Source organism: Aythya fuligula, chromosome 6, assembly GCF_009819795.1.
Source record: "Aythya fuligula isolate bAytFul2 chromosome 6, bAytFul2.pri, whole genome shotgun sequence".
Taxonomy (NCBI): domain Eukaryota; kingdom Metazoa; phylum Chordata; class Aves; order Anseriformes; family Anatidae; genus Aythya; species Aythya fuligula.
Window position 1 is genome coordinate 34,280,235 of NC_045564.1, and position 18,171 is coordinate 34,298,405.

Below are 18,171 nucleotides of genomic sequence, written 5' to 3' on the forward strand. Positions count from 1 at the left end.
TTACAATAGGCTTTTCTTCAGTTTCCCACCAGTTAGCTTTTTATTGGGCAGTAATCCTGGCTATTAGATGATGCCACCACTCAGAACATCAGCCAGACATTCTAATAATACTTGCAGTCACTTTGCCAATCTTTCACTCTTTCTTTTTTAGGATCACTAGAAAAAAATATTACTTTTCATTCAGAGTTTATCACTGTTATTAGTACCTCTTTTTTTTTTTTTTTTTTGAATGCAATTTTTGGTGGCATTTGAGGTTTTGGGTATCCAGTAGAGTACATCTTCCTATGCATCTTCCTATGTATACGGAAGATTGGATACTAATTATAGTCATCAATTATTAATGTCAGTAGTATTTGATTAAGTATGCACAATAATAAATGCACTCATATAAATACTTGAAACATGCATGTACTAAATCTATTCAAGCTTCTTCTATTTTTGTTATCTTGAACGTAGTAGTCACTTAGATCCATCTATATAACCTATCTTTGTAAATGATTTCACTTTTAATGCAGTTATGTAATATGTTTGGTATTTTGATTCTTCCCACTTTATCGGTGACTGGGGATGTTTGTCAGCTTGATTTGTTGACTTTTACATACAAGTTTGTCTCTTTCAATGCTCAGAAATCCAAATATTTTTGAGTTTATTGAAGAAAAAACATTATTTCTTCTATTTTCTATTTGCACATGCATGCTAAATCATATCGCATTATTTCAGGAAAGAGCAGATGAGGATATGACTTTTTACTTTTTGTCATTAAGAGCCGCAGCAGCAGCAAAGTTTCCTAGTGAGCAGATCTGTACCACTACAGAAGAAACAGAATTTCAAAGGAAATTAGGTCCAGCGGGAAACTTAAAGGTGACAGAATTAAAAAAGAGTTTTATGCCACAGTTTAGTTAGCAACAATTAAAATTAACAGATGGAATGGCATAGAACTGAAACCTGAGTTCTCTGAAAATCAGAAAAAAAAATCTTCTCTCAAATGTTTAGCAAGCATTTGAACTAAATAGATAGCAATAGAGGCAAACATAATTTCAAGAGATCACTACTTCTTATACCTCACAGCCTGAAAGAGGTGGTGGAGTGGGAGGATGAGCAACAAAATCTGAATTCTTAATGAAAACTTCCAGATTGTCATTAATTATTATAAAGATTTCTTTTTTAATTTTTTTTTTTTTTTTTTTCTGAAGAGGATTCTTTCCCAGGTCACCTTTAAAACTTTCTAAAAGTTACTGTGCCTTATATGTATCTTACAGCTCTTTGAAATTGCTTTGTGACAAGAAGAGGAACTGAACTCTTTTAATAATGGCATGTTATTAAAATACTAATGATTTTGCTGTTTAAAAGTGAGCTTTAATGATTATAACACTCCTCTTTGATCAGCAGGAAATGGTGACTAATCTGAGAGGAAAAAAAAGTTTTAAGACGCAGATATCTCTCAAGCCTTGTGGGTGCTATAAAAGCTCAGAGACAAGAGAGAAAAAAGAGAATAAAAAAGGCAGCAGACAATAAGTGTAGATGTTTTATTCTTATCCTAAAAGACTCCCCTGTCTAAATAACAATGAAGCAAATGAAGAAAAATAACTACTGTTTTGACCTCCCCTGCTTTTTGAATTTTTGCTCCTCTCCTCCCCTGTAAGAGACTTGATTCCTGTTGATAACAAACTCCCTGACTTTCCTTGTCTGTGAAATCACTCCAGTCCAGTCACCAATTATCACACCACCAGGTCAGCTCTAAGACATTTTTCTCTCTTTGAGCAATCTCTCTGGCATGACACCATCTTCGGCCACTTTCTAAAAGCAGGTGTGAAGGGAAAGGCCACGCTTTTCACAGCCAGCCCTGTTTACCAATCATGCTAAACACAAGGAAGTATTCAAATTGAACCATTTCTTATTAAAACAAGTCCATAGGGGTTTAAATTGCAGATATCTGTAATACCCTCACTGAAATCCAAAACCCTCACACAGCCCTCACTGCTACGTGTCCCAGTGCCCCGGATGCCAGTTCTGTTCCTTGCTGGGGCCCCAAGTGGTGCCCTGTTACCCATGGGGAAGCTGCAGCATGGCCCAATCCAACCCTACACTTTTTGGTGCCCTTTATATGATCTTATATCATGCTTAATTCAAAGCAAATAAAATGTAAGTGCAAATATTATTCATTGTGTCTAGAAGATAATGCACTCATGTGATTATAATTATTTTCTTTTATGGATAAATGGGAAAATCAGCTGAATTCCAGGAAAGTTGATTCAGAAAGTGTCTCTCTGTTGCCTCATCAGCTGACTTGTTCTTCTTTGGCTATTGCAGGACTCCTAACACGGGATTTCAAGGCTCTGTCTAGTCAGATGCTTCATCAAAGACTTGACCCATGCAAAGGTTTCTCTTATTTTCTTCTCAGATCCCACCTCACAGGAGATTTCATACCAGCTTACAAGTCTTCCCATGCTGCCAAAAGGTTGAATTGTCAGTCCAAAACTCATTCCATTCACAGGTGAAAAAAAGAAAAAAGAAAAAATCTCTTTGCCCTCTGGATGGTTGTTTTTCATCCTCTGGATGTCCTTTGCACACCCTAGGCACTCCTGTGCATTTCCTGAGCAAAACTCTCTATCAAGGAAAACTTTGATTTGGTGACATATAAAAACTTCCCTATTCCTTTGACTTTGTTAACGTGAACTGCTCAGTGAAGTTCACATTACATTTTGGGCTGTCCAATAACCACAAACGTCTCAGGAGGACAACCATACGCAGCTTAAGAAAATAGTCTACTGCAGCTGATCACTTTGGACAACAACAGGGTTCATATGATACCTCCAATGTCTTCCTAATAACCATACAAGAATTATATCAGAAGTGCAATAGCTATACAAGAAAAGCAAGCAAACAAAAACCTTACAGAACAGAAGCAACTGCTCCTTAGGAGTTTTTTAGAGCTTCTTTTAAACATAGTATTTTAAGGATGTTGCTCAGCTCAGTCCTTATACAGAAGACCACATCTCAAAATGCCACCTCACACTGTGCTTTCTCCCATTTTCTCAAATTTTAGACTGAGGAAATTTGCCCAACTATTTCAAGAACTTTGTTATGTTTTTGTTTTTCTTTTTATAACATGGCTTGATTTTAGCCACGGTAAAACTGTGCTTTCAGTCTTTCAGTCCTTAGAATCTAAGAGGAAGTTAATGGAATAATCCTTTTTTGAGTTTCTGAGATGAGGAAAAAAAAAACAACTTCAGCTACTAATTCTTCCCTTGTTCACCTTTGTGGATCAGAAAGATTAGCAACTGATTGCTATTGCATACTTAAAGTAAAAAAGATTTTCTTTTTCTTTTTCTTTCTTTTTTTTTTTTTTTTCCTTTTCTTTTTGCTGTTATACAGCTGTTTTCTTTTTTCTTGACTTATTAGCATTTCCAAGAATTGGTACATAACACCATAACACATTAACAGACATGGCTTTTAACAGCCATCGTATCACAATCTCTCCCTGTATGCATTTGCAGTTGTTCCATGAAAGAAATAAGCAGGGTTCTTTTTTATTATTACTTCTACAACATAGCAGAAGGAAAAGCCGATTAAAAGATTTATTCAAATATTTACATGACACACAATGTTGCAGTATTAAAGTGCGAGCTTGCTCTTTTTACAAATCTCTTTAGCAGTAAGACTTCTCTCCCCATTGTTACTAATACAACTTTTAAATGGTAGCTACAAGCTCCCATTTCAATGCCTTCAGCCTCTAATTGAGCATCCTCTCCCATTCTTCTCTCCCCCTTCCTATTCTCCCCCTTCTGCTACACCCTTCCTTTGTAGTGATTCATGTATGTCTCACCCATTTCTTCACTCACAGTTCCTCTATACTCTGCTCCACGCATCCTCCCACTCGCCAGCTTCGCTCGGCACATCCTCTCTGTAATCTCACCTTATGTGCTTTTTCTGTACACATACCTTTATGATTGGATCAGTTTTGGAAGTGCAAAACTCTTTAAAATTCAACACACTTTGTATGCTCCCTATTAAATACAAGGGGAGACTGAAATATAAAAAAATAAAAATAAATAAATAAAATGCCTTGCCTATAGACATCTAGCTTGTTGGTGGCAGAGCTTAGAGAGAACATAAATACAAATCTATTGTCATGTCAGTTTAATATATATATATATCACCTTCCCCATCACACATGTATGGGGATCCAAGTCCCATGACTATACAGGCTGATTGCCAAACTAGCTACAATCCTTTAGAAAGGATTCTCTGTGAGTACAGTAGACCTACAGAACACAGCTACAGTGAAAATCTTTCTAACTCAGCTCCTATTTGTTTCATGTGAGTCGTCAGTACCATAATCAACTGTACACCAATTTCAAGGACCAGTCAGAGTAATAGCTTCTGTTTCTTGATCATCAAGGTCCCATATTAAAATTTATCAAAAATATGAACATTAGGAGCCAAGCATCTTACTTCAAAGGTATTCAATATTATTGCAAAACAATTTATTCTTCCTCTCTATTTCTGATTGCCACTTTGTTTTTCTGCTAGCATTGCTGAAGCTTTTTAGTTCAGCATACACTTCACTGACAAGTCTGAACTCTGAACAACTCCTAGTGGCAGTGGAAACTTGGCCGTTCCCTCGGGTAACAGCCCCCTGTGACGGTTCCAGTAATTATGTTGTGCTATTTTGAACTGAAAATCAGATGACGAAGCAGATGAGTATTCGTACAGCAAAACCTCTAGCTGGGTAAATAATTAATTAGCTGCTTCTTGTTTGTTTGGTTTCCTAAATGTTTCAGGTGGGCTTACATTAGATATTATCTGGAGTACTAAAAAAGGAACACAGTTCATATTGGTAAAACTGCTGAAATTGTAGACCAAAATAATATGCTTACATTAGACATGTAAAAAACTTGCTCGTAAAAGAGCTTTTTCAGTAGTGGAGTCTTTCTTCTCTCAACTTAAAATTCAGTTTTAGAAAAATAACAAGAGTTCTCATTCATTTGCTGTATGATGTGAAATAAGCTTAGTAGTTCAAGTTCAACTGTAAGCACATGAGTATATAAAACCATCACCCCTAAACATCTAACAAAACTCACAGAGATAAAATTCATCACGCTCACAAAAAAAAAAAAAAAAAAAAAAAAAAGATTAAGTAATTTTCCACCTACTCTCATTTTATTCTAATGATAAATGGAGAATTTCTGGTTCGTAAAGTAACAACTGAATGCAACTAAAACCAGCTCAGATGTGAGCACATAAAAATAGCAGGGCTTGACCTTGTACTACTACAGGGAAGTCTGTCATAGACATAAAGGCTTAGGATCAACCTCTGGATTCCTTAATGCAGGAAATGGTCTTCTCTGTGCGGATGTACTTTCAGCTTTTAGAAGAATGCTGGAGACAGTGAATGCACTATAACAGCAATACATGTTACTGGAGCAAATACCATAAAATCTAATTATATCTAATGCCTTAAAATGTATTTTTTACAGAAGCCCACAAAAAAAAAAAAAAAAAAAAATCTCATCCTGGGCTTCACATTTAAATTAATTAATTAATTAATTTAAAAAAATAATCAGCAAATTACCTAGATAGCAATACCATGTTCATACTTTGACACAGAAATATATCTCAATCAGAATCAGCATGAAGTAAAATGAAAAGCAAAAATATAGAAGAAAGAATGGAAGAAAACACATTTTTAAGTAGCCAGAATGTTTTGATTATCTCTTTGCATTTTGTACCAAAGCCCAGTCACTAACAAGCACAAGTAATACATAAAGTGAGGAATATCAATTAAGATGTACGTTAGATATCCTATTAACATAACAACATATGTCATATAATTAATATAATTGCCAACTAAACCTGTAAAGAAATAACTCATGAAATGCAAAATATGAATTCTGGAAAAAAAAAAAAAAATCCACTCAGTGTTTCCATCATGAAATAAATCAGTATAGCTCTATGAAGAATCACAGTATTACATAACATAATCACTTATGGTCTCCCTCCAGGCCAGCGCTTCCATCTACACTAAAGCAGACATGATTGCTCTCAGATGTGGCACTGCAAAAGGCAACTATCTGAATAAGAATGGTTTGCAGCTAGCAAAGAACAAACAGAAGGAAAACCAGTCTTTTTTTTTCTGTTCTATTCCTTCTTGCAGAATCAAAGTGCAGGATATAATTCTTAGATCCCTGACAGATACGATTATCTAATGACAAACTGTGGATTCATCTAGTAAATCCCGTAAAGAATATACAAGTAAATGTATAGAAAAAAAAAAGGCTGCTGCTGGCAAATCTGAAAGCTTCAAGTTCTTTCAGATCAGAACTTGAAGAAAAATCAATTTAAACACGCATTTTTTATTTTTCTTTTAAAACAACACTGCAGTCAGATCAAGTCAAGCTCACCATCTGCTGCAGATAGAAATACAGCTATACTCAAGAATTACATTATAAAACTTCTTTGTAAACTTTACATGCAAGCTGTTCTTGTCAGAATTAAAGTCATTGTGATCATGCATCTTAATATTCAATCAGGCTTTAAATAAAGAGTGACAAAAGTCCACATATGGATGACAAGCTGTTCTACAGTAAATATTTTTGTATTTATTGAGAAGGGGCTTATGGCTGTTTAGGATGTATTCCACCAGGCATTTTGGTTTAACTACTTACAGCCTAATAAAACCAAAATAAAATCTCTGTTCCAAAATCCTCACTGAAATTTACAGTTTTTAAATTAACTTAATTATTCTTATTTAGCTATGCTTTTACTTCATCGTTTGCTTGAAAACTTTTCCCAGCTGGTGGCTGTTATAGAATAGAAGATTTTTAGAGCCCTGTATTTTAGGCAAAGCTTTATTCCCAGGTGGTGTTGAACATAAATATGGAAGAAGAAAAGCAAATACAATGTGTTTTTATCATTATAGCTGACCGTCTAAAGCAGAGGAAAAAATCTTCCACTCTTTTGTGTAACTAAACTTCTTAGAGCCAGTTCCCATATTCCTGCAGCTGAGGGAAGAAGGTATAAGAAGTTCCTTTTCCCCGTACACTAGTTATAAACATAATTTACAGAATAACAGAAAATAATCTTATAACAAGTAGAGATAAAATTTGTTTTCCATTTCCAACTCCACTTCGAAAAGTTGCAAGGCACAAGCGGTGATTAATATAGATATGTTAAGTACTTGCTGCAAGTGCATTACATGTTACTGCTTTGTTCAACTGTGCAAGTAATTCAGGACAGCATTGAAAAAGTTTTTAAAATGACAGAATGAAGCAAATACACAGACCAGAGCACATCATATAAGATCAACATTTCCTAATGAAAATAAATAATCTTACCCTGATGTTGGATCAACAGCTATGGCCTTAGGGTTATTGAGATCCAGCTCAATGAGTGTGACACACACCATTCCATTCTGGTTGCAGACAAAGATCCTGTCACTGACATGATCCACAAAGTAAAAATTCCCAGTGATCCAGTCGATTGCTATTTGCTGTACATCTGCCAAAAAAATCAAAGGATAAAGAGAAAGCTCAGAAGTGCAATTGTAATACAAATAACTGTTTGTAATACAAAGAACTTCACCAAACAAACACTCTACCCAAAGAACTCAAGCTGTTTTTACAATGAGATTTTATACATGGTATATTGTATATAATAAAGAATTAAATTTTCTATGGACAAAAAATAGTTGGAGAGAGTTGTTCCTTTCTAAGCACAAAAGTCTCATTTCAACTTCAAGGACATCTAAGGTACACATTTGTTCGTAGCTCTGTTAAATATTTCAAATTCTGTCTGTGAAATTTTGTAATGATATGCTCAGAAGCAACACCACCGACCGTGGTGGTTTTTTTTTGTTGTTTTGTTTTTTTCCTTTTCTTGTTGTTTTGTAAATCTGCATGCAGCAAGATTTCTGATTCACCTGTCACAATGATTAGCATCAAAGTAGCTGTCTGCCTGGTAGCTGGAGAAGTTTCATAACAATGACCTAAGAGTCTTCCTCTTGGGATGCTAAGGTGGCTTCACAACCACCTAGCACTACTGTTCTCATTTCCAAACAGTAAGAGCTTTTTCTGGTGGGATCCTGGAACTATTTCTTGTAAATGTCTTCTAATCTCTGCATTTTTCTTTTAAGTTAATCTACTGGTCTAAAACATAGTCTTACTCTTACACTAAGTAAAAGTATAAAGAAGTGCAAAGAACATAACTATCAATTTCATTTAACTAAGATTTCTTTACTTCCTATTCTCATTGACAGTACCGAATTGACATCAGCCTGTAAGATAGAAGACTTGGTTATTCTTAAATTAAAAACAGCAAACTACTATAACATCATTTCCTTTGAAATATTTTCAGTGTTCAATATGAATGAACTTTCATTTTCAAAATATATATTTATTATATAACGATGGTTTCAAGATACTGCTAATATAATATAAAATTATTTCATGACAGAAACAAAATGTGATAAAATAGTATTTCACACAGGTTTTTCAATACTTTTAATTTTTATACTTTCAGTTTATGTATTTCTATCATCCTTCGCAAGTTTTTTAGTCCCCACACACATACTTGAATAAGAATCTGTCGCTTCTATCACACCCATCTTGTATTAGAGAATATAAAGTAAGCCTTTAAAGTTAGTATAAAGTAACTGAGATTTTATGAGTTATGCATTTGCTAAATACTTAGACATGAAGACTCATGCACTGTCCTTCAAAGTGCAGATAAAATAAACAAGATTTACTCAACAAAATGTCAAGACACCATCTCTATTCCATCTCAGCCATCCTATTACACAGTTCATTACAGTCTCTTCTATCTCAGATTTCTTCCCTTCTGCTACTCATTTTCCTTTTAATTCACAGTGAATATTATGCCTTATCCCTTCTGATAGCTCCTATTATAAAGACACGCTGAGCCAGAATAAAGGAATGCTCCATTTAGTCTCAGATCCAACCTCCAGAGGAGGTCAATGTCAGGTGCACTAGACATATTATGCACATTAGACATATGTAAGCACTAACTAATATTTCATACAAAAGGGAGAAAAACATGTTTGTTTGTTTTTTTCTTACTTATTGAGAATGACATTTACAAAAGAGATTTGATTTTAAATATTTGTAGACATAAAATTAGTAAATAAATTATTGCAGTGTGAGCTCTGGAACACTGTTATACTTTGGGAAGCAGAGGGAGAGCCTGCTGGAGGAGGCTGCTGTCTTCTCTCCAACCTGTGGGAATGTTCCTAGTTTTACCTAAGTGTGACACATACTTGAAAGGCATGATACATACAGTTTATTAGATCTCTTAACATAATGATACTCACATCTATAAAATATTAACTGATTTTTTTTTTCTATTGTTTTTCAACATGTCATTAACAAGAAATGGCACTGAACAGGTATTTATGGAATAAAAGGAAATTAATTCAAGGTCACACTAGGGATAACCATTTGCATCCAATAGTTGCAACTGAGGTTTCTCAGCAATCCAGGCAAAGTGAGACACCTAGAAGCAATTTAACTGGATAACCTTTGTGTCACAGACTTCAAAAAGCATTCAGAGCTCTTAACATCTCTTTGCCCCATTTCCCTTCCCCAGCAGGTTATCTTTGGGAAGAGTGTGGAGCTAACAGCAGCACGGGCTATTTGCAAGACATAGGCTCATTACAACTGCGTTCCTTGTAAAGCTGTTCATTACAAAGCATGCTATGCCAGAAGACTCGATTACAGTTTCCAGAAAAAGAGCCACATTAATTCACATTTTTCTTCAGAAGTCTACTGCATGAAATGGAGGAGAGATCTCCCACTATGGAGAGAACATCTCTCTAAAATAAACCTTCTGGAGCAGTACATCACTGAAATCTATTAATTAACTTAGACATTTAATGCACAGTAGCATTTTCATTTAACAGTTCATCTAACACAAATATGTTGTGTATTTTAGGTACCAGTGTTGTGGTTTAGCTTTTGTCTTTTGCATACCAGGAGCTCTGCTGTGCATAGGACACATCCAATTGCTCACAAGAGAAGCTTATAAAGAATTGTTGAAGTCTACGCCTCTGTAAAATCATATCCCATGTGAAAAATCCACTTAGCTGGCAGTTTTCATGAATCAAACTTTTAATCCCTATGGTTTCACTATAGTAGCTATGCATTTAGATGCTTTGAATGGCTCTCCAGTTATCACACAAGTCAAATGTACTGTATGCTACAGAGATAAGGTTTTGGTTGCACTGGGAACTTTTAAAATACATATTTTTGTGCTCAAGATGTTACTGAATTATTTTCTTGCTTATTTTTATATTCACATATTAAAACTGAATATGTACAGATGGCTAGTTCACTGACATCGTTAAAGTAATGAATCTTTTTTTTTTCTTTCATTCACACAGCCTCAGAAATCTCTAAAAAGAAATGCCCCTCCTGAAAGCACACATATTTATTCTGAACAATCTCGTACGTATTTCTGCGGGTCTTTCTTATTTTAATTACAGTTTCCATGGAGTATTTCTACCGAATGTGATCAACCTTCCTTTAGTACTTTCTAAAAAACAGAGTTTCCTCTTAAGGACTTCAGAAAGAAATGGTAAGATATCATATAGTCTAAACTCTACTTTGGTTGATGACGTTACGTAGACCATGGGCACTAGCAAAAGCGGGGCTGGAAGCATATATATATATGCTTAAAAATATAAAAATATATATATTTTTAACTCACATGTATTATTATACCTTTAGAGAGAATGACAGTTTTATATGAGGGTGACTAAGTCTTCAATGGTACTAGAAATATATGTCTTACGGCCAAAATGTAGTTTATGAAAATCAGAATCATACTGAATGACTGTCTTCTTTCATTTCAAATCTCAAACATGTATTTTGTACTGTGCACATTTTAATTTCAAATAAAGACTTGCACAATTCAGTTAACATAAAAGAGCAAAAACAGTGCTATATTCTTGTATTTGTGCTACTGCTGTAATAATCAAGGATTCAACACAGGCACTGCCTATTAACGTAAATGTTATGCTAATTGATTTTATTTTTTACAAATGTGGAATAAAGAGTAGAAATAGAAAAATTAGCATCTTTTCTCCATTTATACACTTCAGTAAAAATTTCCAATTTTTAACATGCAAAATGATCTAAGCACATGACACGGGGGAACTTAAAGTAGCTGGAGTCTTTTATAGAAACTTCTGAGTGAACAGAGGAATGATTCTGGATGAAATATAATTAAAATTAAAAATGCTTAGTGTGATCCCCATATGCTTCTGGTTAATAATTAAAAAGATAGACAACCTCTCTCTATTTCAAGAGAAAGAACTAAGCTTCTACTGCCTTATATACTTACAGTTTTCCTTGTTCTGAATGACTGCAATAAAGAACTGGGAAAATCCACTCTAGACTCAATGAGAAACAATTTCATTGACAATTGCTATGGGAAATAAGTTCTTTTTATAAAACCTTTTTTATTTATTGCATAGAGACAACACTGATAGTTTCAAAGAAATTGTATATGATCTACAGTAAAATATCTTTATCAGCATCAAAATCATGAATCATTATTTATGTTTAGGCAGGGTTTTGGATCTTATTTAAATAATAGTATTAGTGTGTATTTTTGCTTGCATTTTCCTAAAAATAATGGATATAATTGAAAATGCTATGAAATAATATTCATTTTTGTCACAAAGTTTATTTTTTCTTTCCTAAAAGTTGCTCTTAAAGGAAGTATTATTTTGATTTACACAAAAAGCTAAAAAAGAATTAGGTATTAATTCTTATTTCATAGCCCATATACGTTTCTTCTGAAGCAATATAACATCCAGACTTCCACACAGGACTGTAATGCTGTATTCTGTGCTGGCATGCGGGAGATGAGGGACATGGAAGTGCTTTAAAGTAGTGGTGGTTCAATAAAATAACAGCCAGTGTGGGTGGGCAGTTTCCTGACACCCCCACAAACACTACCTGGAAACTACAGGTGAAGATGGAAGTACTCACTGCTTCTGCACACCAAAATGTCAAGTGCTTATTTTACAGGACTCTTTCCATGCTGCAAAGAGCAGCCTGGCATTGTCACAGGTAGCCAGGTCTGCTAAGAGTCACTTGTTTAATTTATTCTATGATAATTGGCTCAACAAGCAGGGTATTTTTGAGGACAGTGCAACAGTTGTTTGGACGGCTGGCCATATGCTAGGGGAATAAATGATTCTGAGAAATGAGAGAGGATTGCTCTAATAAAACTTTCATGAACTTAACGTTTCTGTAACAAGCATCCTAACACATAGAAGGTGTTGGTACAGTCCCTAATGGTCACGCATCATACGAATACCAGGGTGGTGCTACCCCATGCCAGGAAGAGTCACCCTCTGTCCCCTGTCCACCAAAGACAACAGGGGACAACAGATCTGCAGACCTCACAGGCAGTTTCACACCCGCTTTCTCCACAGCCTGTAGTGTTAGGAACTGTGTGCCTCTGGGGCTGTCTTTCATAAAGCAGCCTGCCATGAAAGTTAGCTTCACTGTGTTTCAACTAAGGAAGCATCTCCTGCTTTCTGCTGAAGTCCAAACAGGTAAAAAAGAAACAAAGCTTTAGATAAACAAATAAATAAAAATCTGGAAACTAAAACCTCAAGAAATGAGGTCATAAAAAATAATATAAAAATGGGACAACATATTTGAAATATTTTGCCTCGTGCTATGTTCCCTGAACCTTGAGGGTGTATTTTTCCAACTTTTATGTGTTTTAGTTCTCCACCACCAGAAAACTGCTTTGATTTTTTTTTTTTTTTCTTTGACTGGAAGCCGAGATTTTATCAGGTGAGACTTTGTGAATTGCGTAAGGTAAGCAAACGATGAAAGTGCCAGGCATGGACAAACCTGTTCAATTTAACTATCTATTTAGAGGGGAAAAAAATATAGAATTAACATGGAACCAACACATTTTACTCTGAAGAACAAGGGAAAGCAACTTGAAGATAGTATTTTTGACAAGTTTTGAGTAATGAGACTAATGGTAGCAATCCTTTATTTTTCCAAAACAGACACCAAAAAGGCTACCAGGTAAACAGTATTTAAAACACGCTTAAATGACAGGCTGTAAAATCTGCCTTGGCTTTGCCTCTCATCTGGGAATAATGCTCCTAATTAGCAGCTCAGACAACCCAATACTGACACTGTGCTTTGGGAAAGTTAGATTGTCATAGATTTTTCTGTGCCTCTGCTATTGACAGCAACTGGCCTTAACTGTGCTGCAATACCATTTACAAAATATATTTTTATTAAATATGCCACCATTCAATAAGTTAGACAACATTGTTGTCTAAACTTTAAACAGCCATGTCCTGAGTGATTATTGCATATGTTTAAAAGCGAATTATCAAATGACGAATACCCATCTATCTTTTGCAAATGACTCATCCTCAAACACAAAATTCCTTTGAAATAAATCAGCCTTCTCAGATAGTGTTTGTAAGGAGTACAATGCAAAACCTACAACATTACATTTAAATAAGCACTTTAAAACATCCAGACTTCAAGTTCCTCAGAAGAAAAGAAAGCTTTTCCTCTTGTTTGCTAAGTAACATAATTTAAAATTCAATAAATTGGGTTCCTGTCAAAAATACAGTTGGTATTCTTCCACCTGTACAGGATATTAGAATATAATGTTTTAAAAACCTATAAATGTGAACATGGAGACAATGGCAGCTTCTCCAAACTGAAGATTTTTTTTTAAATATGATTCTATTCTAAATATTATGAATACTTAATAAAAGCATCCTGATGGCTCATGAAGACATCCAGTCTCTCAGAGACGTCATCTCTCCAGTCACTCAGAGACTCAAGCATTCAGCTTCAGCTAGATACAGGAGAGAACATGTTTATGTTTAAAATTAAAATCAAAATGTTTAAGACTGTATTTTTATCCTTTTACTGGATGCAGCCCACATCTGAAGAAGAGGTCTAACTCCAGAAACTTCACCTGATTCTGGAGCTTCTGAAATTAGCAGATTCATACCAGTCAAAGGACTCTGCAGAGGCCATGATACAGGCTGCCCCAAAAGACCCCTGTCAGTCCTCATATCTGTAAGGTAACCCCTGAGCACTGATGACAAGACATGTGCATGCAAGCCAATTTTGTGGCCTCTTAAACAGTACAGTAGATAGTTATGTACGTTTGCTGCACCTTTCCGTAGAAGGAGGCCAAGCCAAGCAGTACTGTTACGACAGGCTGAGTTCATGGGCTGAGGTGACCCACGGAGAGGGTCTGAGCGGACAGAGAAATGCAGGTCTAATGATAAACCCCTTCCTTCCACTGGGAGCCCTAAGACCTACAAAACAATAGCAACAAAAAAAATCCCATCTTTATTCTCTAACAAATCCGTATTTACAGAGCATTCAGAGGAAATGTGCTGATGGTAGATCACAGATATGCTTGGCCTATGGGTCTTTGCCAGGGGTTTTACAGTAGGGGAGTAAAGTCTACCCCTGAAGCTTTTAGCATAGCTCTTCTTTTAGTCATGTTATAAAATGATCCTACCTTACAATGGATCACGTTTCTGGAAGGAGTAAAAAAAAAAGTGAAATTTCTGTTGCTGGGTCTCGAGCCACAAATTTGGCCATGATGCCAAGATGTGCAAGGCAGAAGCGTGAAACAATGACATAATGGCCTTGTGAATGGTCCTGTCTTTTAATCCCAGGGCTTAGATTTTTATAAGTGAATTTTCTGCCACCGGTCTTGTCAGAAACAAGTAAGAATAGTCAAAAACCGTATCATTTCTAATTTCTGCATTACTGAGTTTCAAGCACATAGCCAAATGATTGTAAACTTGTAACGGGGTCCCAGTAGCCTACATCCATACTGAACGATAAAGACAGATTTATAGAGGTACATAGCTGTAACAGTCTCTTTTTTTTTTTTTTTTTTTTTTTTTTTTTTAACTGCACATTCAAAAGCTTCTTATAAATCTGCTGAGACTGTAAATCAAACCCAGTTATTTACTTCAAAGCAGTTAAGTCATCCACTGTTAAAATTAAAGCATAATTCAGCCGCAGTAGGCATCCCATCAAGCGTGTGGACTAAGAGACCTGCTGGGGGAAAACACTGCGGCTGCATTAGGCTGTGATACCTGTCTCATTGAACCTCCTCCATCAAAGGCAAAAGTCGACAACCTTCCCGCCTTCCAGGACTGCCTGCTGCATGTATTAAGAACTTCATAAAGCATCTTTACACAAAAATAAGGTCACTTAACCATTTTCCCATGAAGACACTAGGCAGTAGATTACTACAGTTTTAAAAACGTGTCAATAAAGAGGGGAGTTACTTTGGCAATACAGAGTATTTAAGGAAAATGACTTCCACAAAAAGTTTGGACAGCTTAATCCCAGAGGTGGACAACAACACTTTAGGGAACACTTCTTGGGGGTATAATGTAGATGCAAATTAACATTGTCAGCCTTAAACAAAGCTTTAGGGAAGGAAGGAAATTCATATTGCATGTTTTTTCTAGAAGGTGACATATGTCAGACAAAGCTGGCTCACAGGATCTAGAGCACACTGTAGTCTCTTGCAGGTAAAATGCAGGTCATAGTTTTGTAGTAGAATTTCATATTGAGACCAATATAGTTGCAATTCGTAATGGATGGTCTAGACAATATGAATATGCAGTTCATGGCATGACCCAGTGCTATCAATCAATCTGTATCTTTTCACCAAAGGGCATTATTACATTCATTTTAATTTTAATCAGTAGGTAGTACTGACCATACAATATTTCATTCTAATATATATCAGAAATATTTGTATTGGGCACACAAGTCTTTATCTTCATCTCAAACATATTAGAGGTAAAGGAGAAGATGTCACCCTTTCCAAAAAAAGAAATTATTTTGCAAATATTTATATATATATATAAAAGAACTTGCTTATATGACAATTAAAATCTGCACACTGAGTCCGATTTAAATCCAGCTTGAGCATTATTACTTAAAGAATATTACAATTTTTTAAAAATCTTTAATCATAAAAATATATCCAAACACAAGATACTTGTGCCACAGAATATCTATAAAACTAACTCTTAGCATGAACTTTACTAGATAGGATGACCCCTTTTTTTTCAGTGTTGCACAGGAAATAAAAGGAAAATGCTCCTTAAATTAAAGGGTATTAATGTTTCCTTCACCTTTTTCCCTGCATATAAAAAATAAAAATTCTTCAAAAAGGTTAGTCATATCCATGGCTAACTATTCCTACAACCCAGAGGAATCACTGTCACAACGTGAGGCCTTTGGCACACCTGTAATTCTGAAAAACACTGAAAGCCACCATACAGCACTCACTAATGTCAGATGCCTCATATTACAGTTCGATCAAAACAAACAAATAAAACCCGTAATGCCTATCAATGTTGGCTGCCAACTGTCTATAATAAATGCATACTCATGCAACCATGATCTCATCCTCCCTGTCTTCCTCTGTCCATTCTTTTTCTTTCCATCAATTTATTCCATGTTGTCCAATATCAAAATAGCAACCTTTGAGGAGAAGACTGTTATTTGTTATATTTGACTTGACCAAAAAAAGCCCAATTGTCCAGACTTAAGACACAGGGTTATTTGATGCACTTAAATTAAAAACAAACAGACAAACAAAACCTCTTGCTAAGTCTTTTCCCAAAGGGTTCAGTTTTGAAGCTAATGCAGTGGTTATTACTACAGAAAAGAAATCTGAATTTTGCAACCAGTTGTACAGACTTAGTGAGCAACCTTTATATCCTTGAAAAGAGTCTTCAGATGAAAATGCATACTATCTTCACGATATTCCTATCTAGAAGAGAAACAGCATTGATTTTTCCAACACATTATATTTCTTTCCCTATATGTAAGCACAAAAACACCTCCCCATATATATGTATTTATATAAAAATCACTTGGGCAAAATATCTTTGTATGACATACAAGCAAGTCCAAAAAATGGCAAAAGGGGTGAGTCTCTGGAACTGCAAATTGTGGCAGGTATCCCCATGTACTCTGCAATCAGCTCATTATTTTTGCTTACATGGTGTGACAGAGATTCTATGCAATTATACAAGCAAAGATGGTTCAAACTTTTATCAGCAGCTCAAGAACCGTCATGGTGAATGCCTGACCCAACACATCAAACCACAGCTGTTTGGTGACATGGTGATAAAATGCAGAGCTTCAGCTCTGTGCAGACAGACCATCCCTTTTGCATAGCATCCTCCTCATTAAATAACTTACAAAGATTAAAACACTTTTTTTTTTTTTTCAGAACTAAGAAATATACATAGCTTAATTTTGACTTTAGCAAAAGATATTTATTCCATTTAAAAGACTTGTTACATGTAGTTTTTCAGTGTCAGATTAAGTGCTTTACTAAAAACACAATTAAAATTTGTAAAATAAAACCAAGATTTTATTTTATTCAACCTTACTGACAAATAGTGAGAAGCATAAGATTTGTTCTTCCATTTTGTTTATTTAGTAATACTGACACGATCCATAAAGTTTTCAGAGTTCCAGGTTCTACTCCAAAGCTGAAGTCAAAAGAAAGTTTTTAATCAAATTCGTTTAATTCTAGGTAGAAATCTACAGTTTCAGTTCTGTGTATTGAGAATACAAAAATATTTCCACAAACTACAGATAATACTTTTTTGAGCTAGACATTTATTCTGCCATTCAAACAAGTATAAAAAAAAAAAAAAAAAAGAAAAAAAAAAAAGAAATAATGTATTAAAATACCAATTCAGAGGATATTTTTAATTTACCATTCCCACCACAGTGCAAATAATAATCACAGTTTTATCAGCTTTTGCAAACATGAAATTCCTTTCTGTAAGAGCTGTTGATAAAGTACTATGTAAAGAGCAAGGACTTTATTACATTCTGACCCAGGCACACTCCTTTGTGCATCTCCACTGCAGGCTACAATAAGGCACTGAAGCACCCATGCTAGAGTAAATACTGAAAGCAGACCTACACAGAGGCCAAACTGAAGTGCTTTAAATATTTTCCTAAAAAAAGAAGTGGCAAAGATGCTGCAACAGGTTTTTATTCTATCAGAGATGCAGCTTCTCATTTCAGATTACTTCGATTAATGCAATTTGTTATTCATTTATGAAAAGCATGACCTTTATTT

At 35.1% G+C, this 18,171-nt stretch overlaps 1 protein-coding gene across 1 annotated transcript in view; it reads right to left on the minus strand.

Moving 5' to 3' along the window:
* The window catches only part of LRP1B (LDL receptor related protein 1B), a 501,801-nt gene that overhangs the window by 283,453 nt on the left and 200,177 nt on the right, over nucleotides 1–18,171 (minus strand). Inside the window, 1 exon segment of the mRNA XM_032190067.1 lies at nucleotides 7,338–7,500. Within this exon segment, the coding sequence (XP_032045958.1) occupies nucleotides 7,338–7,500 (163 nt within the window).